At 45.2% G+C, this 12,861-nt stretch overlaps 1 protein-coding gene across 2 annotated transcripts; it reads right to left on the reverse strand.

Annotated features, from left to right (window-relative positions):
- Positions 1 to 560: 560 nt before the first annotated feature.
- Positions 561 to 11,215, reverse strand: clk2a (CDC-like kinase 2a). 2 transcript variants are annotated; one of them, XM_086178280.1, is made up of 13 exons: positions 11,075 to 11,215; positions 8,794 to 8,984; positions 8,387 to 8,678; positions 7,072 to 7,162; positions 6,133 to 6,199; positions 5,311 to 5,427; positions 4,455 to 4,621; positions 4,276 to 4,370; positions 3,994 to 4,123; positions 3,208 to 3,290; positions 2,276 to 2,355; positions 2,096 to 2,186; positions 561 to 1,956 (listed from the first exon to the last, which is right to left on the reverse strand). In XM_086178280.1, exons 2-13 carry the CDS (start codon positions 8,979 to 8,981, stop codon positions 1,768 to 1,770), a joined length of 1,590 nt encoding a protein of 529 aa, XP_086034406.1. In that variant the 5' UTR covers positions 8,982 to 8,984; positions 11,075 to 11,215; the 3' UTR covers positions 561 to 1,767. The 2 variants fall into 2 exon arrangements, with proteins under 2 accessions (XP_086034406.1, XP_086034405.1); XM_086178279.1 differs by having other exon boundaries at positions 8,387 to 8,690.
- Positions 11,216 to 12,861: the final 1,646 nt, after the last annotated feature.

The raw sequence follows: 12,861 nt of genomic DNA on the forward strand, positions 1-12,861 counted from the left end.
TCATGTATATTTATATATGTATATATTCATCTGTATGTGTATATATATGAATATATATATTAGCATAAGTTTATATGTATGCATGTATATATTTGAGTATCTATATAGGCATTTGTTTATATATTTGTATGTGTATGTACATGAGTTACATCTGTATGTACATGAGTTACATATATATACATATAGAGGTAAAACGCTTGTCACTTCAAAGATTCAAAGCGACGAGTTTCCGTCGACTGGACTCACCTGAGGCTGCTGACATTTGATCCCGGAGACACGTGACGTAGAAAACAGCACGGGAGCAAACACACATTCAGACACGCAGGAGGCTTATCTGGTAAACCCTCCCACGTGGAGCACCTGTCGGTGACCGTGATGCCCTGACGGTTTACAACTTCCGGGAGATGCCATGATCTCCTCAACTGATTCTTCTCTCATCAGGAGGAAACACCACCATCAGGAAGAATCCATTATTTTCTCTATTCACGAATCTCTGGAAAAAGAAAAGCGTCGATCGGCGGCGTTGAGACCCCCTCTGACCCCATTCAGCACCTTCAGCCTTTGAAAAGCAGGACTTGGCTTTAATTCTACACAATAATATATAGTTTTATAGCTTTAATTTCATACAAAAGAAAAACAAACAAACAAATAAATCATGTACAGTTGGGAGTGGGGACAATGACCTATTGGAACCCCCAAGAAACACAGAAAATAAATACTGTCAGGTGTGTGTGTGTGTGTGTGTCGACCTCCACCCTCCTGAAGGAGCTCAGGTGTGATCGCATGAGAGAAGAAGGCAGTGTGTGCGTGTGTGTGTTTGTTTGAAACATAATGAAGGAATGTCCCGAGGCCGAGGCGGTTGAAAATACAGAGAAGCCGCTGAGAGTGAAAAAGTGTCGCCCACACACACACACACACAAACACACCCCTCGAACACACATAGAAAGGATTGCATAACACAACACATCTATGACGGGCTGCAGGAGTGACTGGAGTGATCAAAGAGGTCGTCGTCGTCTTCTGATTGGCCGCTGGTGAGGATGGGGATTAGTTCTTCTCCACGGCAACCAAAGACGTTAAGGGCCGGAGCTCCTTCGACAAAAATAAAGTAAAGCAGGCTTCCGTCGCCGACACCTGAACCCTGCATGATTTTTTTTTTTTTTTTTCTGCCTGCACGCGGAAACCCAGTTCGCTAAGAAGTATCCTGCTGGATGTGATTGGTCGGGAGGGTCTGACCCCGTCCCGCTTCCCAAAAAGAAAAACAAGTCTCTGTATGCAGGTGTGCGGGTGTGTGTTTTTCACATGCTGATAGAGAAACAATAGATGGATGGATGCGGGGAAAGAGAGAAGGGGTGAAAGGAAGACAAGAGCTGCATAGAGAGCTACTTCGGGCAACACACACACACACACGCACACACGCACGCGCGCGCACACACACACATCCGTTGAACATTTTTGTCCTTGAGGCTTTGACCTCCAGAAGCTGGGCTCTTCTCCGGCTTTTCTGGGTTTGTTTTGGTCTCTGCGGCAAAAAAGATGAAAAAGAAAAACAGAAAAGAAAAAGCGCCTCTCGTGGCTGCGGGTGGACGAGTGAGAGGCCAGGGGTCCATCATGCTCCGGTGACCAATGGTTAGGGAGAGGAAACAAAAAAAAAAAAAAAAAAAAAAAAGAAAGATCCAAGGCGACACTCAGATTGACCTTTCAGCGACCCCTTGTGTGAGAGGATGCGCCCCCCGCCGTGTCGCTCAGTCTTTGGGGGCTCCTGCGTCACCGGCTGATGTCCCGGTTGCCCTCCCAGTTCTTGCTACCCGACGCCTCGCCGGCGCCGCCGCTGTCAAAGAAGGGGTGTTTGAGGGAGTCCGCCAGCGCCAGCCTCTTGGAGGGCTCGTACTCCAGCATGCTTTCGATGAGGTCGAACAGCTGGTGGTGCTCCTCCGCCTCCGACAGCAAGTACCGCTGGGGGGGGGAGGGACGGGGAGATGTCAGCGAGCGCGTGCGAGATCTAGCGAGCAGCTGCCGCGTTAAATCAGACCGGATTCTTCCCTCCCTGGCGTGACATGTGTCTCACGTCTGGGCTTCCCCCCCCCTCACTCACCCGTAGGGGTTTGCAGTTTTCCCTGACGTATTTTCCCGCCGAGGAGCTCTCGTCCCACTCCAGGCGGCCGCGGTAGAAATATTTCTGCTTCCTGAGGGAGGACGGACACGCGGATTCTCCCGTTAAACAGTTTTTTTTTTTTTTTTTATTATTTAAACGTCAGGCGGAATTCACCCTCACCTCGTCTTGCGAATCATCCTGGAGGGAACGGGCCCCAGGATCCTCTCCATCATGGCTAAGTGCTCACGGTTGTCATGAGTCTGAGAGAAACGGGAGGAATCCAGGAATCAAGAGGTGGAGGGACGCCAAGAAAACTCCTTCCGTTGTTTTCAGCTTTGTAAAGTTCACCTTTACCAGTTAGCAGTCGCTCCTGCACTAAAACTCCCCGGCAAATCCATGACCACTGAATACTTTCTAAAGGCTGTAAATTATTTGTTTTTTTTTTTCTCTCCTACGTTGAGAATCAGTGTTAAATCAATGAGAAGTCAGCGCCGTGGACGCCACATGATTCTGCAGCGTTAGAAAATTACAATTCCGACCAACCGAGCCCAAAAGTCACATATCAGATTTATTGAAAAAAAAAAGAATACAGTAGAACCTCGGCTTATTCATTTAACTTTTTCTTTGACTCCATTCGCGAAAACTTTTATGGGTTTCTTTGCGGCAAAAAAACAGAAAGGAATTAAAAGATAACCTTATTAATGTGTTTCTGCTGTTCTTTCTCTTCTTACCAGCACTTGTGCTCAGCCTTTCCTTTCTACTAAATCAGCAAAAATAAAGCCTCCTTCTCTAACGCTAACACTCTCTCCAGCAAGCCGCCTTTCATTCATCCAAGCTAACAATAACTTTTCTACTTCTTCTATTGCCTGAAACCTTTGCTTCGTTAACACAGTCGCCCCTTTAGCTGCATCAGCCGATTCGAGTGCATCTTTTTTCTTCAGGACAGTAAATATGGTCGTCTTAATCGTGTCGTAGTGCTTGGTTAGATCTGTGACACGAACGCCGCTTTCACGTTTAGCTAATATTTCCTTCTTCAGATCGACTGTAATTCTTCCTAACGCCACTATCGCGAGCACTTTTTGGGAGCGCATCTGTGCTGTTTGGTTGTGTACCTGAAACAAGGTGAAGCCCAGGTAATACTCGAACAGGATGCAGCCGATGCTCCACACGTCGCAGGGGTGGCTCCAGCCCAGCTCTGCAGGACACACCCAGAAAAATCAGTCACACTCACAGCCATAAATACTGATTATGAGATCAATAATGAAACAGAATATACTTCCACGGATGGAAACGAAGACTATTGACCTCCATCTTTTACTGAAGGGGTTCATAAAAATAAACACGCTACCCTTATTTCTGTACGGTAAGCTGCTACTTTTTTCCCACGCTTTGGTTTAAACAATGACGCGGCTCATTTATGGATTTTTTTTCATACCACCAAAACATTTAGCCTCGTCACATACATATTTGTGGATGATACCGGTATGTATTTAATGAAAAGTTATAAAATAAATTTTCTGTGAAAATATCTCATGTTACAACGTGGACACCTGCAGCTTATAGACAAGTGCAGCTTGTATATGTACACATAGGTTTATTTAGTTGTTTTTTAGTTGTGTTCATCTGTGTTTAAGATGATCACATTAATATCAAGGGTTGGAAGGGAAATCCTTGGCAGCCAAAACCTGCTTTCTCCTCCATGTGTTCTTGCTTGAATATAGACTAGAAGGGAACTCATACTTCTGCTTGTTTGCTCCTGTGAGAAAATAAACTCTGCTGCAGGAGGAGCAGAGGGATCCACACCTCCCGCGGGGAAAGGAGCTGGACCTCTTCGCCCTCTGTATTTATTCAGCGGACTGAAAACAGGGTAGCAAAGGGGTTTCCCGAGTCATCCTCACCTAGAATGACCTCCGGGGCGCGGTAATGCCGCGTGGACACGATGGTGCTGTGGTGCTCGTGGTCGAATGTGGCGCTGCCAAAGTCCACCACGCGAACTGCTGTGCTCTTAACCGTCCTCTCCTCCCGCTTCTGCCAGAAATATAATTCATGTGTTTAAAATATGAAAGCAACCCAAGCCGCCCCGCGTTTGATATTCGTTCCGGAGCGTAACGAGGATCACATACGGCCTATTTGTCGTAAATTCTACAATTCTGACGGCGACCGGCCGAACTGCGGCTCACCTTCTCCACGTTGTAGGACATGGTGAAGTCCGAGTTGACGAACAGGATGTTCTCGGGCTTCAGATCTGTGTGCGTCAGCTTGCTGTCGTGGAGAACTGTGGGAAAAGCAAACACCGCTATCAGACCTCTCTTTGCGGATTTTTAATTCCAGATTCGTGAACTTTTTCCGAGCAACTTACACTTCACGGCCAGGCAGATCTGGTAGGCCATGTGCCGGACCTGACCGATCGAGTAGGGCAGGTAATTGTTCTCCTTCAGGAAGTCGAAAGTGCTGAGAGCCAGGAGCTCAAAGGAGATGCACATGTGGCCGTGGTAGTCGAACCAGTCGTACATCTGCACGCACAAGCTGAAACACAGCCAGGAGCTTTAATGACTTTGGTGCGGTTGACACACCTTTTCAGGTAGACACAGGAGAGCAGGGTTTGTCTTTTTTGTTCTCTTATAGCTTAAGACTACAGACTTTTATATTTTGAGAATATAATCCCGATCCAGGGAATTTATTTTGGCTCTGATGGAGAGGACAAGAGTCGAAGGGATGACAGAAGTAACATTCGAACAGGTCTGACCTCCGGTTGCTCTTCAACTAGCTTTTAGCGCCACTTAGCTTCAGTCATCTGAATCTTAGCCCTTCAGGCTAGCAGAGCCCTTCTGCCTAGATTTACAGCGGAGACGGAGGTTCACCGGGACAGGAAAGGCGACATTTTAACAAGCGTGTGACTGGTGTTTGGATCTTTCTTCGTTGATCACATGAGCCAGGAAGTGCAAACAAGCCTGGTGACATTAGTCCGATTGAGACTTTTCACATCGGGATTAGCAAAACGTTGTTCAGCGTGGAGCCGATGATGCTCTATCTTGTTCATCCATCCTCTCAAAATCCCAAGCAGTTTGGACAAAAGAGGGCAAAGACTGGTAAACAGGACTCTACCCAACATCTTGGCCCTGAATGCTGCGTCTGGTGTTCGGGTCTGGCTCGGATGGACCAGCCAGGGGGAAGTAAAGTGCTAATTCACTGATATCTGAAGAGGCAGAACTCACTATTTGTTGTCCGGGTCCTTCTCGTTGATTTTCTCCAGCACATTGATTTCAAGGCGAGCGGCTTCCTTGTACTTCTCCACGTTCTTGATAATTTTCAAGGCCACATGAGCTCCTCCCCTGGTCGAGACAGACGAAAACACACACTGCGTTCAGCCACCTTTTGGGAAATCACATGCAAAACATTGGCATTGCGCGTTTCTGAGTCCAAAAAGTTGGGATGCAATTTTCAGACTTACAGACCAAACAAAAAGAGTCGCTTTAAAAAATAAAAAAATTAGGGCTGTCAAAAGATTGAAATACTCAGATTAATCACACGTGCTATTTTGGTCATCCTTCTCAATGGAATAGGTTCGCCAGCAGAAAGCATTGGAGCACCAATTCGCACTGGTATGTGGAATTGTGGGATTATGAGTCATTGTCCACTGTGCATGCCTTAAATGCATCCTTTTTTAAAAAATTGAAATTATTCATGCAAATTAATGAACCTGGATTAATCCATTTATTTCGACAGACCTAATATCTGTATCATTAGCATGTCCCGAACTGGAATTAAGGTCAACTCCCCATCAATAAACCGCATCTCGTGAATCAGTAAATACACAAGACATAATTGGTCATTATCCAGTTTAGGAGAATCCGAGGGAAAACAAAATATTGCAAGTGTAAAAATAGCGGGAGGTTAAGATAATCTCCCAAATGAGGACGGCTGCTCATGTGACACTCCGTGATCATCCCCTAATGGGGGTTTGCAAACAGGAGCCAGGGAGCTGTTACCGTATACCTGTGGCTAACACACACACACACACACACACACACACATACCTGCGGTGGTCTATGCACTGCATTACCCTCCCGAAAGTACCTTCGCCCAGAGTGCTGACGATTTCATCTGAAAAACAACACAGAGAGAAAAAAAGAAAAGAGAAAGACAGCGGGGAGAGAGAAAACAGGAGAATTAGCGGCGTGGACGCCGACGGGGGCACGAGGTGCAAAAGTGCAGACGGGCGGACCGATGCTAGCGCCCATCCCCTCCTCAAACGGCTGCCTATTCAGACGGGCAGGCCTCAAACACTGAATCTATAATTGAGGGTGTATCGCTACGATACGATCGAAGAGAACGAGGGGCCGATGTAAAGTGCTCCCTTCCTTTTAATGACCAATTTGCAGCCATCGATTATGACGGCTTTTTTCCAAAAGCAAAAACAAAAAGAAAACCAAAAAGGAAAAGAAAACAAAGAAATAAAACAAAACCAACAAAAGGAAAACTGAAGGGACTGATAAAAACATTTAAGTAATTTTCTAAACAATGAATGATTCTCAGGAAAGAAGAAAATAAAAAGTTAAAATGTAAATGTTGTGTTACAGTATATGTTGTTGGCTGGTTCTACTGGTCTAAATGAAAAATAAGGCGTCTACTTGTAAAAGTACTAGGAAACCCCAGAAATGCTCGTGGTGGGAAATAGCTGCGTTAAATTACTGATTTTCAAGTTGTAGCTGGCTTGTTAAGCTAGAACTCGACAGAAAAGAAACAGCTGCAGAGAGAATCTAGGGTTTAGGGAGGGTCGAGTAACCTGAAACTTGGAAAATGCTCAATGTAAAAATCTTCGGCGTTCTTGCAATCCGCCCTGCCATTTCAGCAAGAGCGAAGAGCGTTCTAACAAGGCATCATCATCATCATCAGGCACTTCCTTGTCATGTAAATGCTCTATGCTTTCATACTCATATGGAGAAGGGTTACGATAGAGTAGTGGCAGTGAGTACATCTCTCTTGCAGGACGTCCCCACTCCGACAGATCAGGTGCCCTTCCTCGTCGTCCCTCACACTCAGTGCCCGCGTCCGGCTGTTGCTCCGCTGTTTTCACACCCAAACCGCCATCAGCAGGTCACGACACAACCAAAGGGAACAGGGGGGTTTTCAGGGGCAGCCACAGCCATGGCGTCAGGCGGCACAGGTAGACGAGGAGGGAGGAGGAGGGTGGTGTTGGCGGTAGTTGATGTAGTTGTGGTTGATGTAGGTGGGTTTGGTGGTCATGGGGCGATTCACGCATGACACCACGTGAAGGAAATATATAACGATAGGGATATAGTGCAAGGGAACAAGTCAAAGATCACATGTTGTCCTCTGCTCCTCTCCCCCCCTCTACCTTTAAAAACCACAGCTGCTTACAAACAAGGAAGCAACCGGCATATTCCATTCATCAACGCAAAAAACCAGTCAAGACAGTAATGCAACTAGTTCTTATCAGGTTTTTAAGATAAAAAAAAATAAAATAATAATAATAAAAAAAAAAGAAGGAGAAGATGGAGAGTAAAAAAAAAAAAAAAAAGGAAAGGATAACAGAGCAGGAATTGTTTACCGCCTGCTCATTGTACATCTATACTATCCAGTACTTAACAAGGTGTGGAGGTAATGTAAACGTTATCTAAAAACATTTAGAAATGCCAGTGTCACCAAAACAAAAGTCTGGAATCCAACTTTAAAACTAAATGTTGCATGGTATTTGGTAGAACATTTTCACTTTTCATCCTCTCTGCACTGGACTTGAAGAGTTGCTGCCCGACTACCACTTCCAACTGTCAGTGTGAATTGCAAAAAAAATAAATGAATAAAATAAAAGACTAAATGTGGCTTAATGACAGGTTAGGCCACACAAAGGGTGTTACATGTGACCACTTATTATCATGTTTCAGGAGAAAGGCGTAGATGAGGGGGTATTTCAGCAGCAGCAAGAATTAGTGTTTGGTCATTGACAACTGAAAATTGTTTGCATAAAAATGAAAATGCTCTCCCAAAATGCTTACTTAAGTGAAACCCATTTAGATTTTTTAAAAAAAAAAAAAAAAAAAAAAAGGAAAAAGATTTGTCCTGATAGAAAAAAAACAAAAAAAAAAACAAAACAAACAAACAAAAAAAAAAAAAAAATCATAAAGATTGCACTACTTACCAACTCCTGGGGCTGTGGAGAAGAAATGGTTAGCAAAAGAATGAAACAGAAAGAGCTGAGTGGAAGAGACAGAGATGGAAAGAGGGAGGATGAGGAGAGTAAATCACAGTCTCAGGTCTGGCTGTACTCACCGAGGAGGATGGGCTATAGGACCTGGTTCTACGCCGCCTTCGTTTGTGCTTACGCCTGCTGCCTTTTCGCCGGTACGACTCTTCCCGCTCGCGATCCCTTTCGCGGCCTCGCCGGTAGTCGTACATGTTCGGGGAGAAGTCGCGCTGATAGTAAGCGTCAGCCGCCGCGTGTGGATCCCTGTCCCTGTCATGGTCGCGGTCGTGATCTCGGCCCTGATCCAAGTGTCTGTATCCCTCGCAGTATCTTCGGTCAAACGGCCGGTGGTCTGTTGAGCGATTGTCGTAGCTGCGGCTGAAACGGGGCCTTGTGTTACGCGGGTTTCAAAAATGGTGGAACACGAATCAGTTTTCAAGATCAACATACGGAATTATGAAGAAAATCAAGACTTTTCGTTGCAGAGACGTACCTCCTCGAGCGTAAAAAACTTCCGTCCTGTCTGTGACCTCGCCCCCTTCTGTCCCGGTCCCGGTCACTGCTGGAGGAGTAAGTGGGCGATCTCCTGTGTCGGTGTCTTCGTCCTCGGTCTCTGTAGCGGTCATGGTAGCTGTTCCGACTGTCTCGATCTGAAGACGAATATCGTCTCGTGTGAGGCATCTGCTGTGGTTGGGAAAAACAAACAGTCTGTTATTTTAAGTGTGGGAATGAACACACTATTTGACATTCACGATAACAATGTCGATGGCAAAGCCACGCGGGGCGATTGCATCGCAGCTTGAGGCCAACTGCAACTCGCTTTGACATTTTCTTTCTTGCGAAAAATTCAACGATAATATTTGCCATGCATCAATATAGAGTGGCCTAAGCAAATCTGAAACAAAGCACATTGAGAAGCTATCATTCAGTCATATATTCATTATCTGTACGGCTTATGCTGCACTCAGGTTAACGGTGGGCCTGCAGCCTATCCCAGCTGACATTGGGCGAGATGCAATATGCAGCCTGGGACCAGCCATCAGCAGGGCCACATTTAGAGACACACAACCATTCGGTCTCATTCATATGTCTGGACATTTTAGGGAATCAACCTTCTCCATCTAACCCTGTTCTCTGTATTCTCCTCTCTCACACCACCTACCTTCACATCCTCTCTCACTATGTCCATAAACCTTCTTTTTGGTCTTCCGCGAGACCTCCTGCCTGGCAGCTCCAATTCCAGCATCCGTCTACCAATATATTCACATCCTCTGTAATGAGTGGAATTACAACGTCACCCCCTGAACAGGAGGGGGCGCTGCAAAGGACTCCTTTTACTTGGCTGACCTGTTGCCGACCCAGACGCTCATTGCACCTCTTTTACAAATAAAAGGAGTCGTTACATTTTTTGAACACTGGAGGTGAGAAACATGTCAACTTCATGAGGACTAAATGAAAACTGCCATTCTTGTCAAAATCTTCTTGTCGTGGCAACTGGACTTGAATTTCAACTTTCAAGAAATTCAAATCCGATCGAAGATTTCAGCAAGAATTCACCCGGATGACTGAGAACCTACACAGACATGAAAACTACCATCTTAATTTAATCATTAAACACAAAAACAACGGGTCCGCAGACTGTGACTGAACCTCCCAACAAAATCACATGGTTTATTCCAAAAAAAAAAAAAAAAAAGGACAATTCAATTGTTTAAATGTCACCTACCTCCCTCACAAAATTCCAGAATGTGCCAACAAACGAGACACGTCTTAGATGACTAGAATTGTGAATATTAGCAGTGATAATGTTTTGACGTCTCATTCCTGCCCGCAGCCAGGAAGGGAAGTCAAATATTTGTGACGTCACAAACCAGGACTGGAGGGCCCGCCTCATGTCCACAAGCAAAAACTTAAAAAAGTAACACGAAAAGACCGATGAACAAGTTGGTTTTTTTTTGTGTAAGAATGGAAGAATACAAAACTTGCGAGAACTTAACAACCAGATCGGATAAGTAGCATAATGCCACAGGATTTCAGAGTAACACCCCCGATAAGAGAGCTTTAAGTTCCCCCAAAATAAAAGAAGGAGGCTCAGTTTTCAAATCTGACCTCGGTGGGTGTTTTTTACGGTGGCAGTCCGATAAACACGGGGGTGGAGGGGGGATACACGGGGCGGATTTAAGAGCAAATTGCATTTTCCAGGGAGGAAAAGCTGCAGAATCACATGAAACTATTCAAGCGTGTTTTACACTCATTTGGGGTCAAATTTGAGATAAAACGCGAAGTGAATTGACACCAGCCCGGCTGCGCCGTCTGACGAGCCCCTTCATCAGACACCGTTTTCACAAGCAAAAGCCTGCAAATGTGTGAAAATAAATAATCATTATTGAGCCCAAATTCAAACCTTGATGCCTTTATTTCGCCCTGTTTGTTTTAAGCTAATCTTCCTCTCCTCCTTCTCGTTGATACGAGGCGATGCAGTTGTTGACGTGGTTACCGTGCTTCGCCTTCAGACATTGAGGAAGATCCTTTTTTTTAATGATAAAAAAATGAATCATATTTTGCTTCTGGTTTGGATAGACCGTCCGAACCGTCGACTGACGCGCTGAAAGTTAGCGCAATTCGTCCCCAACCCGAGCTAATGTAAATAATTTGACCGCCATCTTAGCTTAGCCGTGTTCGTCGGCTAGCAGGGGCTACCTGGCGTTGCTAGCTGTTGTGCTAGCCGCTAGCCGCGAAACAAACCTGAAAATAGTCTCGTAAATGAGGCTTACCGTTTTAGCAGCGAGGCCTGTACGCTTGTCCCACAAGAAATCCGTGGTGGCGATTCGGGTTTTTCTCTTCTATTCCACTCGGTTTTATTTCCTCCCTTGCTAATAAGCAGGCATTTCCCCCCCTGCCTGCCTTCCTGCCAGCCCTGGATAGCTAGTTGTGGTTGTGACTAGCGATGCTAACGTCTCCCTGCGCCCAGAACGCACTACCGACCACTGCTGCCGCTAGTGCGCTGCCTCCAGACGACTAGTAGACATGCAGTTAACTAGTTAACATCACCCGCAGACGCTGGTGCAAAATGCATGTCATATCTGAAGAGTTGCATCATAAAGACTTTAAGTTTGGTTTTAGATGACTGCATAATGTGAATGCCCAGGTTTGTGTTTTTGGTCAGAATTAGGGAATTGTGTTGTTTTTTTTTTTTCTCTCTTCAATATTTGGAGCATAATCTGCAACCTCGAATCTAACAATGCTGTTCTTACTGCAGGGTATGCGTGAAGATGGTCTCCTTGACCACATTGAAATATTTAAATCACCGTCTATTGCCTTTTATACAAGAAAAACAGATAAGGAAACTGGTTCCAGACCGGTTCCATGCAGGAGGAATACTGGTCTCACGGGAAGTCAAATACTGGCCAAAATGAGAAATGTAAGTCAAAGGGGCGCAACAAAAACAGCAGCGTGGACAAAATGTCAGAAGTTTCAGAGAGTCAATAAGCAGTGAATGCCATCTGCGGGGAGGCCTGCTGCTTCCCCTGTAATTTGACGCTGCCGGTATATTTCTAGCAGCCACCTTTGCTACCCGTCATGTCTGACCGCACATTAAAAACGTGCAACCCCTTAAATCAGAGCTGTCAGGGGTGCACGGTGCGCAGCAGAGAGTCCAGAGGGGTGAGTCAGTATTTTGGCCTGCAGAGCCCAAATCTCGGGGTCTCGGGGAAGAAATGTCAGGGGGTCACGACTGCACATTCTGATGGCAAAACAGTAATTATTGAGAAATTGTAGTCAGGCAAGCAGCATTTGAGTCGCCTTCGTATCGTTCGGAGGTGTTTCCCTTCTTCTGTCTCCGTGCCAGCTCCCAAATTCTGATTCAATTCACTTATGGGTAGTTAAGATCAGTCTGAAACACCGGGATTTTAAAAGAAACACTTGCTGTAGAGGGTAAACAACAACAACAGCAACAAATAAAAGGAAAATTGCAAGAAAACAGAAAGTCATTGGCAATCGAGCTTCTTTATTGACTGGGAAAATCAAAGCAATGTAAACCTCAATGATTTTGCAAAAATACACCTATTTCATGCACATTTGCATGTTTCAATATTCAACTATTCTACATTTGTCTGTCATTTAAATGCATTCTTAACCAGACTTGCCGTTGGCTATACTATACTATACTATACTATACTGTGTGTGTGTGTGTGTGTGAGAGCATGTGTGTGTGTGTGTGGGGGGGGGGGGGGGTCCAGACATATACTGGGAGCAGGGAGGGTTTAAAATTCTCCTTCATGAGGTTCTCATTGGTGCTATCTGGAATGTTATCTAGCAAGTCTATCACTCTCTTTTTCTCTGTCTCACACACACACACACACACACACACACGCACACACACACACACGCACACACACACACACAAAACCTGAAAACTGTGGTCTTGCAGTTGCATTTTCTAATTTTGTAAAGAATCTGAAAGGTCAGTGTAGGAGGATATGCAGAGACGTATTCCTGCACAGCAAGAATGGCTGAAATCTTCCAATTCTGAGGACTTCAAGATAAGATAAACTTTATTGAT

The sequence above is a fragment of the Fistularia commersonii genome, chromosome 30, assembly GCF_037954325.1.
Source record: "Fistularia commersonii isolate RoL2024-O1a breed Wild chromosome 30, RoL_Fcom_v1.0, whole genome shotgun sequence".
NCBI lineage: Eukaryota > Metazoa > Chordata > Actinopteri > Syngnathiformes > Fistulariidae > Fistularia > Fistularia commersonii.